This window comes from Homalodisca vitripennis, chromosome 5 (assembly GCF_021130785.1).
Source record: "Homalodisca vitripennis isolate AUS2020 chromosome 5, UT_GWSS_2.1, whole genome shotgun sequence".
Lineage (NCBI taxonomy): Eukaryota > Metazoa > Arthropoda > Insecta > Hemiptera > Cicadellidae > Homalodisca > Homalodisca vitripennis.
In genome coordinates, this window is record NC_060211.1 from 53,150,133 (window position 1) to 53,173,485 (window position 23,353).

Genomic DNA, 23,353 nt, shown 5'->3' on the forward strand with positions numbered 1-23,353 from the left:
CTAAAGCAGCAAAAAAAAGTCTCTAAAGTTGTGTAATATTGATAAAGCCTGTTAAATATAATAAACTGTTGTGAGTAAACATTGTATTATGACAGCACAATCATAGGTTTAGTTAATTTAACCAATATTTTCAATTTGTTTACATTTATAGAGTGAAAGCTCTCAATGCTTGACTTCATCAAGGCGCAAGCTCAACATTTCTTTGACACGGCTAATTCCTCAAAGTGGGACCATATCAGGACCTAGTCTTTTCGTGAGGACCCTGCTCCACTGCACAATCTCAGACAACCAGGGCATTTCTGGACAACCCTCCCTAGGCACTTCACTCATCTAGACTTGCCAACTAAGTACATCTTCTTTATTGCTTATCTACTTGTAATATTATAAATGCTAAAGTGCCTTTGTTTGTTTGTTTTGCTTTCACATGTAAACTATTCAACCGATACTGAAATTTACATTGACATTCTTATGGTCCCTGGGATGAATATAGGTCTATTCTTATTTCAAAAGTCCCTCTGGGCTAAGCCCCACTGGAATTTAAAGTAGTGAAAAGTCCCATTTTGGTATCTAAAGTTGTGAAATATTAATTACAAGAGCATGTATAAGGTAATCAACAGTTCTGTGTAAACATTGTTTATTGTTTTCAATTTGTTTACATTTATAGTAAGCACATTCTCTAAGGAATAACAAATATTTTTAACACAGTTTTAGATTTCAGAGATTTGGAAAGTATTTATCTACCTCACAAAATGCCCTAAAATATAACATGGTCAGAATTCTAAAATATTAACAATATTTTTCAGTTTATAAAGAACAAAACGTGTAGTGTCATTGTTAATATACTTTTAACTGTACATTTTTATCAAATATTAAGTATTAGATCTAAAATATAATGTTACTATTTAACTTTTACTATAAATTTAAATATAATATATATATATATATATATATAAAATGTACCCATATGTTATAATATATATATATATATATATATATATATATAATATATATATATATAATATATATATAATATATATATATATATATATATATATATTATATATATATATATACATAAAACCCATCTTAGTTTACTTTTGACAGAAGTAGTCTTCTCTGATCTGTGATAGATATATTTTCTTGTTTGGGAAACAAAGCAAAATCAAGTATGGATCAAAACTTAATAAGAACAAAGTAAACTACAATGGCCATAAATATAAACTTTTTGGTATATTTTCTTGATCATGGCAAGAAGGAAGCTCAACATTGACTTCAGAAATATAATTCACTAGAACCAGCAGTGGTCATACACGTGCAACACCCACTAAATTGCGTGCAAAGGAGAGTAACTGCTAGCAGTGCAGGTATGAGATAATATAGTTTAACTTTTACTTTATATTTAAAAACTGTTATTAAACCTGTATATTATTAGGAAAGTGAAAAAATCAGCTATGGAACAAAAAAATGCAAACATAAAGTAAATTACAATAACCATAAATATGCACTCTTTAACCTATTTTCTTGATCATAAGAAGTATGGTGTCAAACCTAACATTGGTGTTGGATATATAATTCATTTGAACCAGAAGTGCTCCTGGTGCAAAACCTATAAAATTGCGAGTGAAGTCGTGGGTAACTGCTAGTTATGTTTATATTCACATATTAATCATTATTAACTTCTGAGTAGTGTATTATCACGTTTTCTGTATTAGTTTACCTTATTACGCTTGCAGTTGTTACTTGTGTATTTAATTCTCAATAATTTGTTTATCCTATCCTAGAACATTTGTATATATTTATATTATATTTTTATTTTCATACTTAACTTATTTATATATAATATATTTAGCTGTAATTTATTATATTCCAGTTGATCTGATTTTTTTATTTGTACTTTGAAAAGGTTATGCCTTTGAAATAAATAAATAATGTGAAGATAAATAGAAGAATTATTTTTTCTCATAATCAACAGTAATTAATTTACATCAGTTTAGATTAATAATATAACAATATTAAGATAAATAAAGAAATATAGAAAAAGTATAGTAAGGAATATTTAAAATACTTATTATATAATATAATATGAAGTGTTATAACAAGCCTGGAGTTGAGTCATATAGTTCCTTGTGGTGTTTTATGAAACATTGTCCTCACTCATATTTATCGCTCCTTTTTATAATAGTTGTTAAAGTTTCATAAGTTTACTCTGGGTGAAAATCATCCTAGGTACAGCCCTGAGGTGTGCTTGAAGGACACAGATAATCTTTCATCTTCACAGAGACTTAACAATTATATCATTGTTACATAAGTGATTTTATAATGTTATTCGCTAATACATGTTGGTTACTCACTACGCATAGACTATAAGTTGCTGTAATCATGGTGATTGAATAACCCATAAACTGGAAATTGTTTAGCATCAAAGTGTGTTTACTTCTCTCTGTATCTCTGGTCAGTGTATGTAAGTAATATGTTGTAGTTTATTTATGTAGTACAAGGTAAGAGTACACCACATGATGTATCACATAACAGGCTTTGCTAAGGTTGCATGCAAAATTTTAAATCTATACAGCTCGTTTTATTCTCTAGATATCCTGCACACAAATAGACATACAGACAATCATACAGGAAAGAAATTACGCTGGCCAAATTTTGTGGTTGGGCATAAAACACATTCTAGTCTATTATTTTGTTCTTTAAATCAGGTTTCATAACAGTGTACAAAAAAGTTCAGGTGAGCTAGGAAAGGTACTACAGCACAAGAGTACCTGAAATCAAATTTTGTCACGGACTTTTAATATGACTTTCCACTCTATCCTTTATTTACTCCATGAATAAAAATGTTCATAAAGCTTCATGCAAAATTTTAAGCGTGTAACTCATTACATTTTCAAGATATCATGCTGATGGATATACAGACTGACAGAAATTACATTTTTCCAGCCTCTCAAATGATAGGCTTCACTAAAACTCAGCCATTACTGTAGAAAACTGATGTTCTTTTACTTAAATATGACTCAACAGACATATATAATTTAAAACTGTGTTCTGTGGGATGTAAATTTGTTTATGTTTTATTTGAAAGTGTGTGTGGAACTGATCTACCGTAATAACAAACAAGGAGTAATATAAATTACCCTGTAGTTCTCTCTCTGCTTCTCGCTACCACCTGTATTGTATCTACAGTCATTATCAATTTATTTTCATGAGAACAAGTGTTAAATGATTCTTTACTTAAATAGACTAGTAGCCACCAAATGATCTATCATAAGTGGAAAATTATCACCATTCCCTTGCAACCAGTATAAAAAAAACATGACCTTGTCTCATGGGAAGGAGAAGTGGTGCATATTATACAGATTCAATTTAAACAAATCTTGTGACACCGATGTATTCTCAGTGTAGGTGATCAAATGCTAACATTCTGACTTCATCCATAAAATTGATCGATTCTTCATTTGAGAAGAAAATTCTCCTGTCTATTTTCCAAGGAAGGCTTACACCACACAAAGGTCTTTGCTGAAGTTGCATGCATAATTTTAATTCTATAGTTTATTTCATTCTTGAAATGTCCAATGGACAGACAGACAGTCAGACAGAAAAGACATTTTCGTGCTCCTTGGTAGACAGAAAAAAAATGAGTGACATCACTCAATCATATCCTATGGGTAGACATACACCTTCATCCCTTCATCTAACTTATTATTTTCTATGTATAAATGACATTTCATGCCAAATTTAAAATCTGTAGCTCAATTTGTTCTTGAGATATTGATTAGAAAACAGAGACAGACTGATAGACAGACAGAAGAGGAATTTTGCCAGAACACTTAGTGATAGCTAATCAAAATATAAATATTTCAAATCACAGTTACATGTAATAACTTCAAACTCAATGTTCCTCATATAGAGATGGAACTTCCTATAAAATTCCAAATCTGTATATAAGTTCATTCTCGAGATACTGTGGGGATGGACAACAAAAATAAAATGTTTCATCTCTTAAACGCTCAGCTAAAAACTCTCCTGTCTAGTTTTTAAATTGCCAAAAATCACATCTTTCTATGATAAGAATGTTTTTTAGCTAGCATCTATCACCCAATTTCAATATTGTTAGTCTTAAATAAAATCTTTGAGAAAACATTCCTGCAAATCTTAAAAAATTATCTGAGTGGATTTTCAAGTCTGGGTTTGAACAATTTAGAACTGATTCAGTAACAGATTTGTGGGCACTGTTATTTATGGGTTGGGGAGACTTGATTAAGGTGCTTAACACATTGTTTAATCTTTCCAAACTGCGCATTGTTTAGCACAAGACATTCAGCAGCTACCACACAAACTGGTTTCATCCTACTTCAAGGACAGAAACCAATTTGTTCAAATGTCTAATGTCTTCTCAAAGAAAACTAATACATCTAACTCATGGTGTTCCTCAGTGATCAATTCTTGGACCAGTGTTGTTATGTAAATCACCAACATGCATTAATCCATCAAAAAAGAAATAATTCAATATGTGGATGACATGACTGTGTTGGAGCTAAAACTAATCATGGCTGGAAATAAATCTTTCATTTTTGTATCAATTCTTGCATTCAGATAATCGAGAGATAGAAAACCAATAACAATTTTTATGTTTAAAACATTAAATTGTGTAAGCAATATTATTAACAAACATTTTTAATTTGTTAATAGTTTTTAACAATTTAACCATTTACTTAAAACTAAAAATAAATAAAATTATTCATGTATAATCTAGAAAATAACTAGTAAAATAATTTTAAAATTTTAAAAATTAAAATCTAAAATTTTGAATTTAGTTATTTAAAAATTTAGGCAATACAGGAATGACAGTCCACCTTCTGTTATAGAGGATAATGATTTAATAAAAGAATCTGACTCCATTAGCTTTCTTGACGTGTATCACAATATTAAGAGTAAATATAAAATAAACATATGGAAATTATCTGTTCTAGAGTTACTTCAGGCATTGCTTTACATAACTTTGCCAAACACTGTTATGAAGTCTTAAAAATGGTCTATGGAGCTCCAATATATTTACATGTTGGATATAATATAAATTTTATCTGGGTTTCATTTGAAGGGGCTCTGCTGAAATATAAACTTGTAAACTTCTAGGTTTCAAAATAAATGTGCATTTTTCAAAACCAAAATAATCACAAATTTCAAAACCAGAAAGTGGCGTGAAAATGTACTGAGGAAGTAGCTATGGTGGGAAGGGTTGATTCCATGTGAATATTGAGTTAAGCTCCTGTTTACTTTTCTCTTACTTCCCAAAGCTGTTACAGACTTGAATCCTAAATATAATAAATGTATAATAAAGTATCATAAATTTATTATTATTGCCTAATTTTAAATCTTATTATTATTTTGTTATCTTTTTCAAGAATCAGATTAGCAGTGAATCTATTGCCAACAACAAAATCTGCAGTGCAATAACAAAAACATTACCTTAAACATTATATTGATTCAAAATCTATGCATGCAATACAGTTAAATTACTTAATACTATCAGCTCTTAAATATTTAATTACCGTTAATATGTTTTCCTTAGCTTCTGTAACGCTAATAAGAATTATTTGGTTTGTTGCAGAAAATATACCGCTAAAAGTTAATGGTCTTGTATTGTTTATATTTATAGATAAAATTAATTAAATTTGTTAGTTATTACCTGAGAAATGAAAAGGCTTTGCTATCTTTCCGCTAATTAATAATAATAATGGTTTTATTACTACAAGTAAACTTAAAGATACTTACTTATATGAGTATATCAAAGGTTTGAAGAAAATAATTCCTTTAGATGACCTGGAAATGTTGATTACGAATAAGTGCAGTAATTGCTCTATTGTATTCTTCACCTTCCCACAAAGTGAAGTTAAAAGTTCATTATACAATAAAAAAACAAACAAATCTCTTTATAAGTATAATTAGTTATCATAAAATTGTACATTTACAAGTGAGGTGAATACAACACCATAGGAAGGTGGTGATTAACTCCCCCTCCCCAACCCGTTTTAAATTATTAAAAGCTTAAAACTTTTAAGATTGTATTAAAAGCCGTTTTAGTTCACACAAACTTGAACATGTCACATACAGTAGAACCCCTCATATCCGGCCTCGGTTTTACCGCACCTCGGTTTTATCCGGCTACCTTCCGGAAGCCAATATCGAAATTTATTTACCACGGCTTGCAGACGCGCAGTTGCACGCACTAGTCTCCCACGACTCTTGCGTTATTTTGGTGTTTCTATTTGTTTACATTTTCCTGTGTTGTCCTCAGTTGAGCCTGTAAACAGTTTTGTTGATTATTTCCAGTGCGGTTAGTACAGTACAGTACAATTGTTTTTGTTTCGTCAAGTGTTGTGTACTGTAGGTTGGTTTATCCGGCCGAATCGTTATCCGGCCAGGGGCTCGGTCCCGTGGTGGCCGGATATGAGGGGTTCTACTGTAAACCATTTTTGTAATCCTCTACCATATTACAGCTACTTACAAGTAGCAGAACAAGGTCTATTAGGTTTCCCTTTTATATATAATAGAATTACTTCAAAGTTAAAATTTTTTTTAATGGAGCTTATTTGAGTTTTGATAGTGAATAACAAAATCAATACTTTCGAAACATAACGAAGACAAGCTATGAAAACTAGTTTTAATAGTATAGTATCATAGCTTTTTTTAGCAGAGGAATAAAAGTTGCCTTCATATATGATATGATGATGTGGAATAGTCTGTGGAAATGAGAATTTTCCGTTATATGTTGCACAAAAGAATTTTTTAGAGATCCGGCATTCAGGCAAAGTTTATTGAGGCATCCACATGTGTTTGTATGTCAAAATGTTAAACTCTTGTATGATCATACTCAGCTTGTTTATAAGTAATTTATTTATCTGCTATTTACTCATTGCCATCATGGTTAACCATAAGACCAATGTAAAAATATATACTAATGCCCAGCGAAATCCTAAGTCTATAGGTTCGTTTTCAAGATATTGTACAGAGATATAGACGTACAGACACACAGAAATGAATTTTTCAGCTTGAGTCAACACTTAGCCAATTGAAAATATTATAGTACACATAAAAAACTTTAAAAATACTTCAGTAGCAAAACACAGCCAATTAGTATAAAATTTATTTATAATTCACAATTTGCAACGTGTCAAGATAAAATCACATTTATTCATTGGAGAACAAGGGAGTGTAACAAACATTATCATCTGGATTCAGAATTAAGAGCGGCTGTACTAGCGGCCATCTTGATTTTAGTCCCATAAGAAAATGTTAAATATCAAACACTTCTATGCCCCTATTGATGTTTAAACAAGTATGGGAGATATTTCATTTACATATCCAAATGCATAATTGCAAAACTTTTTTAGATTTTTCCAAATTTGAATAGTTTTTTAGATATGTATTTTATTGATTTAATTTTCAAAATGTTCACACTTTACATGAAAGAAAATGTATTTGGATATGTACTAATTATACTAATGAAATGAGACATCAACCATGATTTTATCACCTACAGTAAAGGAGTAAAATTCAAGGTCATTTCACTACAGCTGGCTCTTAAAGACAGGATTTGATGATGTAACTAATTTCTATTGATAACAATCTACTCCATACATATTTTAAGGTAGCAAATTGCTTGGTAGCAGGAAGAGTTTGGAATCACTGAAGAAATAAATACATTTTCTCTACAACACTTGATAAGCTACTATTTTAATTACAGGTTGTAATGTTACATCTGTCCTTGAATTTATTGGCAAAATATTGTTTTGGAGAAATAACTTAGCATCAAATTTAATGTTGGAATGACACACACACACACACACACACACACACACACACACACACACTCACATATAGCACACTCATCCAGCAGGAAAGCTTTTTATCTGTTTATAAAAAGTACTTTCCTGGCGGAGCAATTACTTTTTGTGATTCAATGTTTATTGAAATTATATATATATAATATATATATATATTTATTTATATACATAATATATATACTTTGGTTTGAAATAAATAAGTCAGAAGATTCAAAATTAACATTTATCTTAAGATCTTAAGATGAGGAACACAGAAGAATATCACAGATTTTGAAAGTGAGCACATAGAGGTAACTTGTAATTCATATCGTTGGCTAAACAGGTACTTTGGCCTTTTTATCACCTGTAACAAATAACATTATTTTTTTAATTTATACCTTGTAAATAAAATAATAATGTGATTAAATTAAAACACAATTATCAAACACATTTATATCCTTATTTTTATCATAGAATCATGGGAATTGTCTCAAAAGATAGAATGAATACACACATACAACACTTTTAAACTTTGTCAAAATATTTGTTTGATATTTTTTTTTACGTATGAACATATTTTTACTTAATCATTTAAATATTGAAAAGTACAAAATTGAAAAGCTCAGAAACGCCCTGTATAAGAGTAATTAAATCTTAACTAGGTATTTCCTGTAAGTCCACAACAAAATATAAGGAATTTAGAAGCATTTAAATTTTAATATGTTGTTATGGATAAAACTCAAGGCCGTTTCTCTAAGGCAATTTTGCGCATCATTGGTGCATCATAGACTGTACTTGCTTGTTTGTTTATGAATAAATTAAATTAATGTAGAAACTTTTTTTGTATATCACATTAAATATTCAGTGATGCATAGTTTTTGTCTAGTTACTTGATATGTTCAGTTATTATAAATTTATTTCTCCTTGTGAACCTGTGTAATACCAGTACAGTAACTAAATTTTTCTGTCAAATAAAGCCTAAGATGTGATACATTGTTGTAAAATAGTTTTACAATAAAATATAAAATAATTAATTCTATACCTTTATTCAGATTTGAAATAAATAAACAAAACTAAGTTCAGAGTGCATTACCTTGCCTTATTTTGTCTTTACATTATTTAAACACTAAGATGTTCACAAAACAAATAACCAAGTTAATAATCATGGTCCCTAAATTCAAAAGGTGTCTTGATGCAAATTTGAATTATGATAACAATAATAAAATTAAATAACCTTTAAAGATCAAGATTGATTATTGGCATTTCCTCACCTTGATTATAAGCTACTGTTTAACATTTTTTTGAAGAACAAAATGTGTTGTTTGATTTTTGACCTCAGAATAGTTTTCAATCTACCAACAAGTATTTACGAATTTATGAGAGAGTTAAAATTATTGAATAGATGCATCAAATATCTTTTACTTTTAAAAATTAAAATATTTAATAAAAATTACCTTTAAAATAATTTTCAATATCCTGTAGAGACTTGCCGCGTGTTTCGGGAAGGAATATCGCCAAGTAAACTGTACCAAGTAGGGCTGAAATGCCAAAGAAACTAAAGACTGCAATGTTGCCTACCACTGTCACTACAATGGGGTAGAACTTTATCGACAGAAAACTGATGATGTACCCAAAACATGAGGTCAGTCCACTGGATACCTGTAAAAAAATTGCCTCATCAAATTAAACCAGAAATGCTTTTATTAATATACACAAGTTAGACAGACACCATTGTGTCAGGTTTTGAATCTTTGAAATTGGTATTGTTTCAACTTACGTATCAGAATGCAGACAAAAGAAACAGTGAAAGCTACAGAATAACTATAAATAAAGTAAACAATGTTGAAGTACAGCACACTATTTTACCCTTTCAATATAGATATTTATTTCACCGTTTCCACACTATTTGAGAATTTCAAAAGCCTAGGTTGAAAATTTTGGGTTCTCATGGTTTTAATTGCATCTTCATTCAAAAAAATAAAATATTTTAATCACCATAAACATGTGGGTTTTGTAATATTATTTTTTTAATGACTTGTTAATTGTAAATATTTAATTAAAACTACTGAATATAAAAACTGTTCCATAATTAAATTTGGTAAATTATCATGAAATTTATTGAAATTAAAACATTCTCCAGAGGTACTTATAACACAAATTAATTTGTAGCATTGTACTGTAATATATCTATCTATAGGACAAAACCACATTTTAATTCCATTATATCCAAATGAAAGTGCAATATTTTAGTGCCTTTCAATGAAAAATTATTTAAATGTGCAGTTTCTGTCAATATGTTAAGCAATTTATAATTTACCATGAATGGTAATAATTAAATAAAACATTAAATGTTATTTTTTGTTTCTATTAACAAGGTTTTTAGAGTAAAAATATAAAACGTAAGAATTAAACTATATTAGATTATTTAAAAACCGTACTCTTTTGGTGAAAATCAGACATACTTATTTACATCCTAATACACATACGTACATAAAGCAATATTATACTAAATCGTAATTTGTTGACTAGAAGGTCCCAAAACTTATTATGTGGTAGAGAGGGTTAAATATAATAAATATTCAAAGACTTTTAGTTGCCTATATTAACCCCATAAATAAAAAAAACCTGTTTTTGGTCAGGAAAAGTCAACTCTTAATTTGGTTTTCCTCCTTATTTGAGATTCAAATAACATCTATGGACAGAATGACACTTCCATGAACTGCACAATAAATGTGTAGTATAGGTCACTGGATAAACCCAGCGAAACTGGTTTGAGAACTACAAGGAAGAAACAAGTGCAAAGTCACATGTCAGGGTTCACAATACTGGTATACAGAATGATAATCGAGTTTATTCTGTTTACTTCAAATTGGTGGATTCTTTTTTTAACATCTTTTATCTGTATTATCTACATCAAAATTTAGAACATTTTTTCGAGTATTACATTTTAATTATTTATATTCATAGAGGAAGAATATTTCAGCATCATAATCTTTTTTATTCTTTTTGCTTTGTAACTCATGAACCCATCCTTGTTGATACCGTAGTAACTGTAATACATGATACAATATTGATAGTAAAGATGAGATTATAATCGTTAATGAACCATTATATTAAAAAATCATGAACAAAAGTGTTTAATATCAACAGCTTAAATTTGTGTTAAAACATTGAAAATCTTCTATTAAGAAGCCATACATGTTATCCCAGTTAATATACAGGTAGAGTTGAAAACTGTGTTATAAATATAAACTTATCACAAATCTATAAATTTTTCATTCAGAAACTTAGATTTGAGTGTTTCAATACTAATGGATTGTTATGAACACAATAATGTGTGAAAACAATTGCTTGAATTTATATTTAGTATACATAAGAAACTCAATTTTGAATATAAATTATAAACCATTAGCATTAACAGATAATCATATTTTCATCAAGTTTTTGCAATAAAACATTAGGATTTGAGACGAATTCCTATTTATAATGAAGTTTTGACTTTAGCCCCATGTTGAGAACAGAGCCCAGATGCAAGGCTTAGAGTTAACTAGCGTGTTTTTTTTTTAAATCCACTTAATTTGAGAGAAATAAAACTATTATTCTTACCCCTCTCACATTGGTGGGGAAGACCTCACCCAGCATGGACCACAGCATGGTGGAGAAGACGATGGAGCTGGTGAGGATGTTGACGAGTATGCAGATGATGGAGACCCATGGAGTTGAGGGGATAGTCTTTGGGTAACTGTGCCGGAGGGCTAAGTAGCCAGTGAGGACCAGTAAGGAGAGAGTCACTCCGACACCCATGGCTACAGCAGGCTTCCTGCGTCCCCAGCGGTTGCAGAGCCAGGTTGTGAGGAAAGTAGAGATTACACGGACCACACCAATAAACAGGGCCACAGTGTAGGCGTCCTCTGATAGCTCTGCGTCTTTTGCGAATTTTACCTGGAGCAGATGAATAATGTGTAAAGTGATATGATTTAAAATTGTTAGAACTAAGTAACCGCTAATGGTGACATACTTACTCCATAAACAATGACCACTGTGACCCCAGACAGCTGCTGAATGAGGAAAAACATGTTCATGATTATCAGTGGTTTGTAAGCTTCGGGTTTTTTGATGTCTTGAATTACAGTTGCCCAAGTAATTTTGGAGTTCCTTGACGATAAGCTGTCCACCATTTGTTTGAACTCTGCTTCCACACTGTGGGGGGAGACTGTTCCTCTCAAAATCATCAGAGACTTAAGAGCACTCTCAGGGTTGTTTCTTGTTAGCAGCCATAATGGACTCTCGGGGAGAAATGGGGTGAATACGATAGATATGATACTAATGGTTGTGCCTATGGTTGCTGCTATTGTCCATTGATCCTGAAATCAAACAATGGTTGTATAAACCAGGATTTAATTTGTAACTGGGCATGGTACTGAAGAGATTAACTTTAACAACTTCTATATCCTCCAAGTATACTTGTGAACACATTGAAAAAGTACTTTAAATTTTATAGAAACTAAACACCAATAATTTAGAAATCTGTTCCGCAAACATTTAATATTGTTTTGCTATTTAAAAAAAAGGTTACCTGGAAAAGATCAGCAAGTAGATAGATTGTAAATATCCCGATGCCCATCATAACAGGAGACACAGTCACAAGTAGAGTACGTAGCCGAGGAGTGATGACTTCGGCAGTGTAGGTGGCAGCAGCAGCTGTAGCCAGACCTGCGGCGAACCCTGTCAGCATCCTCCCGGCTATGAGAGGGTAGACGGACTGGAAGGGGAAAGGGACCAGAGAAAGCAGCACCCACCCTGCGATGTTCGGCAGGTTGAGTACCTGTAGACCAGTGCGTCGACCCAGTTTGTCCACTAAGGGACCTCCCAGTAGACAACCCACAGGTGAGGAAATGGAAGCAACACTGGCTATAAGGCAAAGATATTGAGTCAGAGGAAGGTACAGTTACAGGGAAGGAGATACTATACATAGTGAAAGGAGAAAGTCAAAGAGCAGGACTTAACAGCATTTTGGGGAGGACGACATGTATTAAACCATTCCACCTTTTGTGTCCGTATTAACTTCCAGTAGCAATACTGTTTCCTAGTGAAGAAGATTTAGATGATAAAGACAGTACATGGAACCAGTTAATTACAACAAATTCCCACCTGTTCCCAATGCTTCTTCAAGGAAATATTTCAATTTGTTAGTTCCATTTGTATATTTTAATTTCAAACCTGCTGAATGTAGGTCTGTATAAATTAAAATATTGTATCTCATTTTAAAATAATACTTGACAATATTATAAAATGTTTTGTTTTTTCATTAAGTGCAAGGCATAGCTGATTCCAATAATCTAACTGTGAATATTTTATTTAAATAAATTAGATTCACTTAATTGTCTAGTGTATAAATAATAAAGGTAAGTGGATGATGTATTGACATTTAATTCACTGATTTTCTATACAAGTAAATTGACCATCATTACCGAAAAGAGCAGCATTAAAGGCTTAACTGTTATTGGTACTTATATTAGTGATAAAAGAATTAATTTTTTTAAACCTTTTATCAGCAAATAAACTTTACAAAATATAATGAGTATTACAAAATACTCTGCATGAGATGTTTCAAGGACATCCACATAATTTAATTTCTAAAACCATTAATTACTGTCTAAAACTGTGACTAAACATCTAACCATTGTGATTTAACATTACGTTATATAACTGTGTTGAAAAGTTTTTGAGTGTTTTTAAGATCCGATGGCATATAATGTCTAAAGAGATTTAAGAATTGAATATCTCTGAGGTTAGTTAATTATAGTCGTGATGGGAAACTCCCATCTTCTCATTCTGGCACGGCTTGTTACACAAGGCCATATGTCAGTGACCTCTTAAAGGATGTGTTTGGAATGCTTAATCTGGAATACATATGTATGACTCAAGAATTCTAAAACACTTTAATTTCACTATGAATAGAAAACATATAATTTTATAACTTTTCATAAATTTGAATGTGCATTGTCTTGGAACTTTAAGATAAAAAAAGGTACAACTAAAAGATGTTTAAACCATTTAAAGAAATAAATTGTATGGTATATATTGTGTAATGACAAACATACAATTTCTGTGCACATTCCAATGGCTGCCATCCGAAAATGTTAATCAGTTTAGAATGGATACTAAACTTATGACAAATTGTTTAAATAGTCACCATCCTAAGTTGAAAGATTATAGTTATCATTATTTATACTCCTCAAAAAACCATAGGAGATATAACAAAATTAAAATGAAAACCATTTTAAAGTATTGAAAAATTATAAGGACTTTTCACTGTTTCTCTATATTTATAGACCTTTAATAGTCAAGATTTAATTTTAATTTGTTTAAATTGAATAGCTATAATCTAAAAAAGTTTGAAAGCTGTTTTTAATTGTAAGGTCTCTTAAAAATTGATTACACTACAGTCTCTATTAATCAAAACTCAAAGAACTAAATGTTTGGGTTAACAAAATCAATTGTAGGTGTAAAATTAATTTTTAAGGTTTAATTTAGTTAAATAAATAAAACATATGATAAACTGCAGGATACTGAAGGAGTCAGTATCGCTTTACAACTGATCCTTCTCCACTCCATGCTAGAGCACGTGGTAGTCAGTGCCAAACAATTAATGTAGTGCTATCAATTACAATAGTAACACAAAACTCAAGAGTATTTCCAAAGAACTATCATGCTATAACTCACACTTTTTCTATAAAAAGGATGATTTTGTATATAATATTCTGTATCCCTACTGGACAGAGAGGTTCTAATAATGGTTTACCATGAATATTTTAAATCTATAATGCCTTATAGAATTATCTGTGAGGTGGATCCCCTGATGTATTCCAAGTCTTCTTGGAACAGAAGAGAGCACTTAGAATCATAACAGGTTGATTACCTTTGATTTCTTGTAAAGGAATTTTAGTTATCTCGGACTTCTGATTTTTTATTCTGTATTTGTAATAAGGCCATTATGTATGTTGGGGGTAACACAAGTAATCTGAGAACTGTTGGAGATTTCCACAGATGTCCTACTATGCAACGCAATATACTCTGGACTCCTATAGTCTGTCACTTTCTGAAAAGGAGGTTTCACTCTCTGGTGTTTATTATTAAATGAAACTTACATTGGACATACCACATTCTAAAAATCTAATTTCCTCTAAAAAATATTTTAAAGAAATGTTCTGATGGAAAAGTAATATTACTTTGATGAACAATTTCTGACTTGTTGATAGCAAAGATGGAATTCCCATAATGTAATTTACTATACGGTAGTCTATTTCATACTTTTGCAATGTACATTACTTTATTCTATAAGTAATATTGTATACTGTTTGAGGAATAAGATATACAATTAACAGAATTTATTAATTTACGAAATAAATTAGTATTATCTGAATTCTGGATCTGGATTCCATGAAATTTGATTGGACAAGACTCAAATGTCAAGGCCACCATCAAAACATATTGTAATGAGTGGAAAAGGCTATGCATGATTTATACAAATCACAGTTTAGTTGTTATACCCAATTTGTTCTAAATCAACCTAATTTATACTTAAATTTACTTATATAACTTTGATTAGCTGCTTGTGCTTTTCATTATAATTTTTTAAAAAATTGGAGATAGGAAACTTTCAAACAGGCGTATTTTGTGGTTTCAGATTAGTAAAAACTCTTTCACAAGGGTGTTTACGACCAGCAGATGTCTAAAATCTGTGCATGCAAGTTAAAATAAAATATTTTAATCACATAACTAATTTATTACTATTGCAAGAGAGAGTTCCAACATATTCCACTAAAGGTATGCCCAAGTTAGTGCTCTAACTGATAACTGGGAGAACGGGATACTGTGATATTACATTCCACTTGTTGTTGTGAATAGAAGATCTGATTCAATATTTAGAAACAAATGAAGGTAAATGGGTAAATTAATGGACAGGTTAAAATAACGACATTCAAAATGTTTACAACTTCAAAGTGTACTTACAGATCCAGGATCCCTCTTCAATGCTAGCATGATATCCTGGACTGTCTGATTCAACAAGTGGCCCCAGAATGACTGAAGGGAACCCCAACACCATTCCACTTAGGAACATCCCTGTGTTGGCCAGCACAGTCACTGCTATCTACACAATCATGGTATACAGGATTACTTTTCATCATGTTAAAGTCTATTTCATGGTTAATTTTTGTAATATCAGATAATAGTAACGTTTTCCTAGGTCTCACGTGAATTTTAATAAATGCAAGACCAGAAGGAAAACAGAGATTACTGAGATAGTGTGGTAATTTCCTTACTGAACTTCGTCTTGTGTGGGATTTGTATTGCAGAACTTTCCTGGTGAGATATGTAGATTTTGTATTACTCTCTAAACTCTACTACAAATAAAACAGGGCTGTATATAGATATTTCAGCACCCTAAGTGAGAACCTTCTGCCATGCTCTTACCACCTCCTGTTTCATATTAATTAGATTCTGGAACTTTTTGGCTGAGCGTTAGCGAAGCTATCACTGGAGCGGCTGAAACTATTTAATTTCTGTCTATCTGTCTGTAAGGATGATGTCTCATGAACAAACTGATCTATAGACTTTAATTCTGCATAAGCTTCATATCTATATAAACAATATTGAGTTCTAGGATGGTTATTCTTCGCATTACTTGTATAATAATGGAAATTTTACACTTTTCATCGTTTTTATAGATTTGTATCGTTTTTACGCTGATTACTCAGCTAGAACAACTGCTCAGAGGAGCGTAATGATGGTACATGTCATTCCATGGGATTTGGTAGAGCATTTACAAACATTTTTTACATTGATCTTATGAGTAATCATGATGACAATAAGAAAATAGCAAAATAAACCAATTATTAAACAAACTAAGTACAATCATATAACATTTTAGCTTGTGACATGGTACTACATGGCAATGAAATAAGTAATAGACTTGAAATTTTAATATGCATCTAACCTCAGCAAAGTCTGTTACGTAACATGGGTTTGGCATGTTAGTTTGGCATACACCCACCTTATTTATCATTGCAAGATAGTTATAATTGGCTATACAGTCAAAGATAAAATATTACAATTGATGTGTCCTGAGCACATAAAAACCCTCTCATGCAAATTTTTATATTTACGATACATGGGAAAGTGGTACAGTCCACCGAGATTTCTGTTTCAAATTTTGTCAGTTGGTGAGTTTACATTTGAGGGAACTTTTTTATGTTTTGGGAAATATACAAGTATGTAGAAGTAAACATATTTTATGGTAACTTCTCTATTTCAATTACTGTGGACTCACTATTGTAGACATAATTTTTCACTCAATAAATGTAAAAGCAGGTTCTTTGATATCATTTAAGAAATGACTTTTCCACTGTAATCTTCAAAATTTAACTGGATAAAAAATGTTAATCTATTGATATTGTATGTATTTTTAACAGTAAATGATATATATATATATATATATATATATATATATATATATATATATATAATGTATATTTTATATATTAAAGTAATAATTTACCTGTATTAAAGTAGCCTTTCTTGAATAGTTGTCAGTCGATGAGTCCATTTCAGATTAGAGCTTTCCGACTGTATCTGTGCCAGGCAAAGTGGTCTCAACTGCATTAGAAAAAAAGAATTTTCTTTTAAAATATTTTTACACTTTTTATGTAACTTTTGTCTGTACATCACATTACAGTTAAGTGCAATTTTATATCTTAGTAGAGAAATTATTTCTACAATTAAGTGCAAAATATCTCTTTAAATAAACGTTATATAACTTTTTTTAATATACATAGCTCAATTTGAACATATTGTATTTTTGCTTAAAGATGTAAGTTACATTTTCTTTACAAAATATACAAAGAAAATTGAAATAAAATCACTTAATTTATAATATTAATATTCTCAAGTTTTGTTGAAGGTTTGCTTTTTATTAGGAGTGCATGAAATAATACAGTGACTGTGCTATATCCTGGGTAGCCTACCTATATTAATTTATCAGTGTGATAATATAATATAGTCCTAACAAAAGTATTTTATACAATTATTATTGTATATTTCTATTGCTTTCCTTTTGTTCTTAATCTTAATCAGTGTCATTAAGAGAAAGAGTATTGTAGTATTGCTTTCTTAAATATGTGTATATACAGTACATGGTTTGAAGCGGACCACACCAGAAAAGCGTTTTGATACTTCTCTCTGAAAAATTAAGCACTTTAAATTTGCACAGGAAATTATTTCTGCACAAAAAAACATAAAAGAAGTGTGGGAGTGCTCCCAGACCCACTTTCTTCCTGAGGTTTTCCACACTCTCCGGGTAATTCTCGTAGACTTGACTCCCGGAATCTGGAATCATGGTTGTCTGGAGAGATCCAAATAAAGCTGGAGAAATATAGAGCAATATAGGTGAAAAGGTATTCTTGTTGCCCATCAGGTACTCAATTGAGTGCAATAAGATGTTTCTGCTAAGAGGAAGGTGAACTGAAGCTGAACTCAACATTCACATTGAATCAACCCTTCCCATTATAGCTAGGTATGTTATGTGCAGAAAACTCGGATGCTCTACCGTGCTTAGAGATCATGTTAAAAACATCACAGTACACTCAACTATGCATATGATGGGACAACAAAAATACCTATTCACCTAGATTACACTATATTATTAAGTTTTGTAGTTTATGTGTCTCTGATGTCAATTGATTGTTTTTATACAGAAGTCTCTTGAAAGACTTAGTAGGCAACAACTTTATAAGTTCTGTTGTGAATTTATCATATAGTTTGTATCCAATATTGTGTAAAGTGTTGATTTTCTGTACATTTGATTTAAGTGCTTTTATGTGTCTATAATTCTCCCTACTACCCAATGACCAGTTCATTGTTCCGTCCCACAAACCTGTACAATACAGGAATACGTAAAACAGCTAACTAAAAACCTTTACTGAACCCACCAGTACAAAGTTTCATTTACAAACATTTACGTGTAATTTAATCCTGAAAGAAAATTAGTCTTTCTGTTGATTATAATTATAACCTTTACTCAGTTACATTAGGCCTTACCTTACATTCGCTTAAAAAATAAATTATGTAAAAACTGACTTTAATACACATTTTGCTGAAGAAATGTCAAAACCATTAATTGACTTTTTAAAAGATAAATTAAAATTAACAATGTCAAACGATAAAAACATAGGAAAGAACATAGGTATGGAAAAAACAATAGATGCTGTGTTTAAAAGATATTTACCAAGATTTTATTCCCAATTTTTATTTCTTATTTTAGTTATCATAAACCCATAATTTCATTTTTAGAATATAATAACAATGAAAATGAAGTAATTATTTCGGAAATGTAAGATTGCAGTGATAATGATACTGACCAAATTATAGCAAGTAATATAAGTTTTTTGTTTCACTGAACAATAGCAAATGTCCGGGAAAATCCTGTTTCTTTCACAATCCTTTCATCAAACAAAGAAGTAATATAAATGATAATAATGAAAATGTGTAAATATTTATTACTTCAATATTTAGAAGTCATTGATCATTGTAATATGTGAAATGTAAAACATATTACAAAAATATGTATAAAATTTATATAAAATATTTTTATGCTAAAGAATTTAGTGTCTCACATTATGTTAAAATGTAAAAAAATAACCAATTAGTAATTAGGAAACGTACCTTTACAAGATAAATATTCACAGCCAGTTATAAGAAGTAGTCACTGACTGCCTTTCCATTTATTAATATGTTAATAAAAAATAATTTAATATAAACAGTAATTTCTAATAATGAATTAAGAAAGTATGAGAATATTGGGGGGAAGGCATCTTTCCGCCTTGCCCCACTAGATCCACCACATATTGTGACTTAATACTTAAAATAAAATGTGAATGTTAGCAAATACTTCATTAGAAGTGAAGAATATTTATCAACTTTAATATATATCCAATAAATATTTTTTTTAATTTGTATAAGTATTGTAATGCTTACAAGAAAACAACACACAATGTTATTACTACAGGAACAAATACGTTATAACCCTGATTGCTCACCTTAGGTGTTGGTTAAGCTCTGATGACGTGAGGTAGCCTGAGGCCACCGTACACACACTTGTACCTCGGCCTGTGGCCTCGGTTTGCTGAAGATCTGCTGGTAGCTAAGCCACCCTGCTCCACAGTACTTGTGTTTCCTGCCATCTCGTCGTCTCCTCTACTGTTGAGCAGTGAAAGCAGTTTTTGTTCTATTAATGGACAGGAAAATATTTTGTAGTATTTAACTCTACATTGCTTTTGAACTTAAGTCACATCTAAGTAGTGAAAACTACTATTAATGTTAGAATAGAACATAAAAATGTTACAATGGATGATAAGTCAACAATAGAAGAAATTTTATCATAGGTTAAATTATTAAGAGCAAAAGAATTTTACAGTACAGTTGTATAAGATGTTATCCAAATATACTCACTCTTTCAAGTGACTCCTACAGAAGCTGAGCGTTTATTGTACCGATACCAGACATTTCGTGCTTAATAAATGATTCAGTAAAGCCGATCAAGGGCTCCAAATCCATGATTACTAAGTTTATCAACCTCTGAAGTGGGGCACCTGACCATTTAATCATGTTTACCTAATAGCTCTTTGGTTATGGAAGTTTCTACCACCCATCTCGCACGTGGATTGTTTAAGTAAGTGAGTATTAAAGTTTCATTGTTACAAGAAAGATTAACGACTAAGAATGGTGTGAGTTTTAATTAATATTGAATAAACTTTTCAATATTGAGACATGGTCATGTATTTATTTCACAGTTAAGATTAAAAATGCTACATGTAGGCTATTTTAAGCCTCCTTCAAAAATACGATATATTAAAATTTATTCCAAATGATAATTTTTAGTTGGGCATAAATGTTAGAAATTTTTTCACAGTTTTCAAAATCTTTGTATTTAACAAACATCTCTTTTGTGTGTAAGGCTCTTTTACAAATTGTAACAAATAGTTTTCATCCATGTATTGTATTCATAAATCTAATTTTTGAAAAAAGTGATGTATCACTGTCTTTTTTTCTTTTAGCAAAACAATTTACTGACAAACATTACTTCAATAAACTGACAGATTTGTCAAACCAATTAAATACTCATACAATAATTATATTAATTTGATGTTTTAAATGTATTCTATTGTTGAACATTGATCTACTATCAAATATGTGTAATATTACAATTTGATCCGATTAGTATTAATTAGTTGCACTATTGAAATAAAAACTCCATGTGAATACCTAATTTTCTAATTTTATATTTACAATTTCCAGAGTCTTGATGTAACAAAATTAACACAGTCATCATAAAACATAAAACAAATACATGATATACCTTATGTTTTTACATATGTCATCAGTATAAGAAGCTCATTCTAGTTGTTCAGTACAAGTCAGTGGTGTATGTAGAAAATTATTTCGGGGTGGGCCTGACTCACTGTATAATTTGGGAAGTATAAAGTACCGTCCAAAAATATTAATGTCATTGGAAATTTTTTAACTTAAAGACCTCATAAATGTGTTCTAGCTTAAAACAAACTACTGGGGAAAATTTAAATGTATGTATTTCAAAATGTTGAGGGAGGTTGGTCGCCCTGAGCCCCCCCTTATATATTGTAGGTTGTATAATCATACCATGACTGTTTGAAGTATTTTTACTACAATTTTAAATATTTTAGTTGCTTCTTTCCAATACTTAAAAGTTTTTCTAAAAAAGTAACAGTTTTTAATTATTGGTTTATAAAATGAACATAATACCATACAAGCTTTTTAACATTATACATATTTAAAGCAACACTGAAAATGTATTTTAAATATATTTCCTTTTGGCTTATAATAATACATTTCTTATTATGCTTACTTAACTTTTGTAAATTAAAAATATGCCTTCATTTTATACAAAAAACACAACACGTTTATTTTTCTATACATTTTTTTATTTACAAATTCACTGCTTATAATAAAAATAAAAATATAAAAACTAAATCGAATTACCAGGAAAAATAAATTAATTACTTGGTTGCAGAAAATATGTACAATCAGTCCTTATTCTGATTCAGCTTCCATTTCAAGCACTCTCTTACGTCCCTGTTCCTTGGGAACACTACGCATTGAACTTTCCTTCTTCTTTGCTCTCTGACACGTTCCAACCTGTCACTTAACCTTTCAATCTGATCGATCACATGATTGATGAAAATTTTCATGAACCGCCCAACCTCACTCCAACCCAATCATTTTCACCAATCTGTCCATATGTTATGATATTTATAAAATTGTGATGGTGCAAATACAATTGTACAAATATCAAAGTCTAGATTAAAAAGATTAAGAAAGCTACTTTTATCTTCTCTTCTAGATGCTCAGCACATTATTTCTAGATGAAAATGGAAACTTCTTCGCAAAGCAGAAATATTTTCGAAGACAGTTGTATCCTTTCCAAATAAAAATAAATTGTAAGACAAAACATATTTTATAATTCATCTTCATTAGTTTCCATGGATTTGCTGATTGTAGAGGGGCAATACATAGTTTTTGGGGTGCACAGCACTAATAATGTTACAATATTATTGTAATTTTGAAGACCACTGCTTGACTAATTCACATATTAAGAGATTTATGAACAATGAAGAGTGATACCAGTGGAGTGTTGTTACATTACATTTCTTGTTTTCTTATAAATGAGAATGGAGACATTATTCTGGCTGACAATGTTACATCCCAGTAACTTTTAGACTTTAAGTAGAAAATAATGTAATCTCAGAAAGCACTTTTCACGAAATCCTACTAGCAAACTAATAACCCTCCGAGCGTCCATTATATTTTGTAAAATGCATAACCGTTTTACGAGGTTTTGCAATTTGTCCTTGTAAAATTTGTATAAAATCTCAATTGTAACAAATATAAAGCGTTATATACCACTTTTTTCTGCAAATAACTGTTTTCTCACTCTGTAACTATGAAGTTAAAAAAAACTATTTTTTAGTTTAGAAATAAAAAAAAATTTAAACAAAAAATTAAAATAAAATCAATATTTGCAATAAAACTTATTTGAAATACATTTAAAATTCGGACTAGCCAAATTGTAGTAAATGTAGACAGAAATGTATAATGTTGAACTGTTAATATAAATAATTTATTTTTTTATTTTTATGAATAAGTGCACATTTGAAATTTTTTCTTACTTGCCGTAGTTATATAACACATTGATATAACAATGTTCTTACTTTCTATATTATACTACATATAATAGCAATACAACATTTAGAAAACCTACTTGTTGCATTATTTTGTCATGAACATAGATATATACATTGCTGTAAGTATTTATAGCAATTCATAATGTTTACATAATATAGAGGAAACCCAAAATAGTGATTATCTTTTATGAAAAACATAAAATATTTACATGCCATAATATCATTTCTAACAACTTGTAACCACATAAA

The 23,353-nt window shown here is 30.3% G+C and overlaps 1 protein-coding gene across 1 annotated transcript in view; it reads right to left on the reverse strand.

The window, feature by feature from the left end:
- The window catches only part of LOC124363472, a 36,457-nt gene extending 15,995 nt beyond the window's left edge, over positions 1-20,462 (reverse strand). The window contains exons 1-9 of the mRNA XM_046818720.1: positions 20,337-20,462; positions 19,925-20,112; positions 17,389-17,486; positions 15,843-15,981; positions 12,403-12,737; positions 11,849-12,190; positions 11,433-11,768; positions 9,276-9,485; positions 8,174-8,190 (exon numbers count right to left, since the gene is read on the reverse strand). Coding sequence (XP_046674676.1) covers positions 8,174-8,190; positions 9,276-9,485; positions 11,433-11,768; positions 11,849-12,190; positions 12,403-12,737; positions 15,843-15,981; positions 17,389-17,436 — 1,427 coding nt within the window. The 5' untranslated portion in view covers positions 17,437-17,486; positions 19,925-20,112; positions 20,337-20,462. The remainder of the gene's footprint in view (positions 1-8,173; positions 8,191-9,275; positions 9,486-11,432; positions 11,769-11,848; positions 12,191-12,402; positions 12,738-15,842; positions 15,982-17,388; positions 17,487-19,924; positions 20,113-20,336) is intronic.
- Between the last annotated feature and the right edge of the window lie 2,891 nt (positions 20,463-23,353).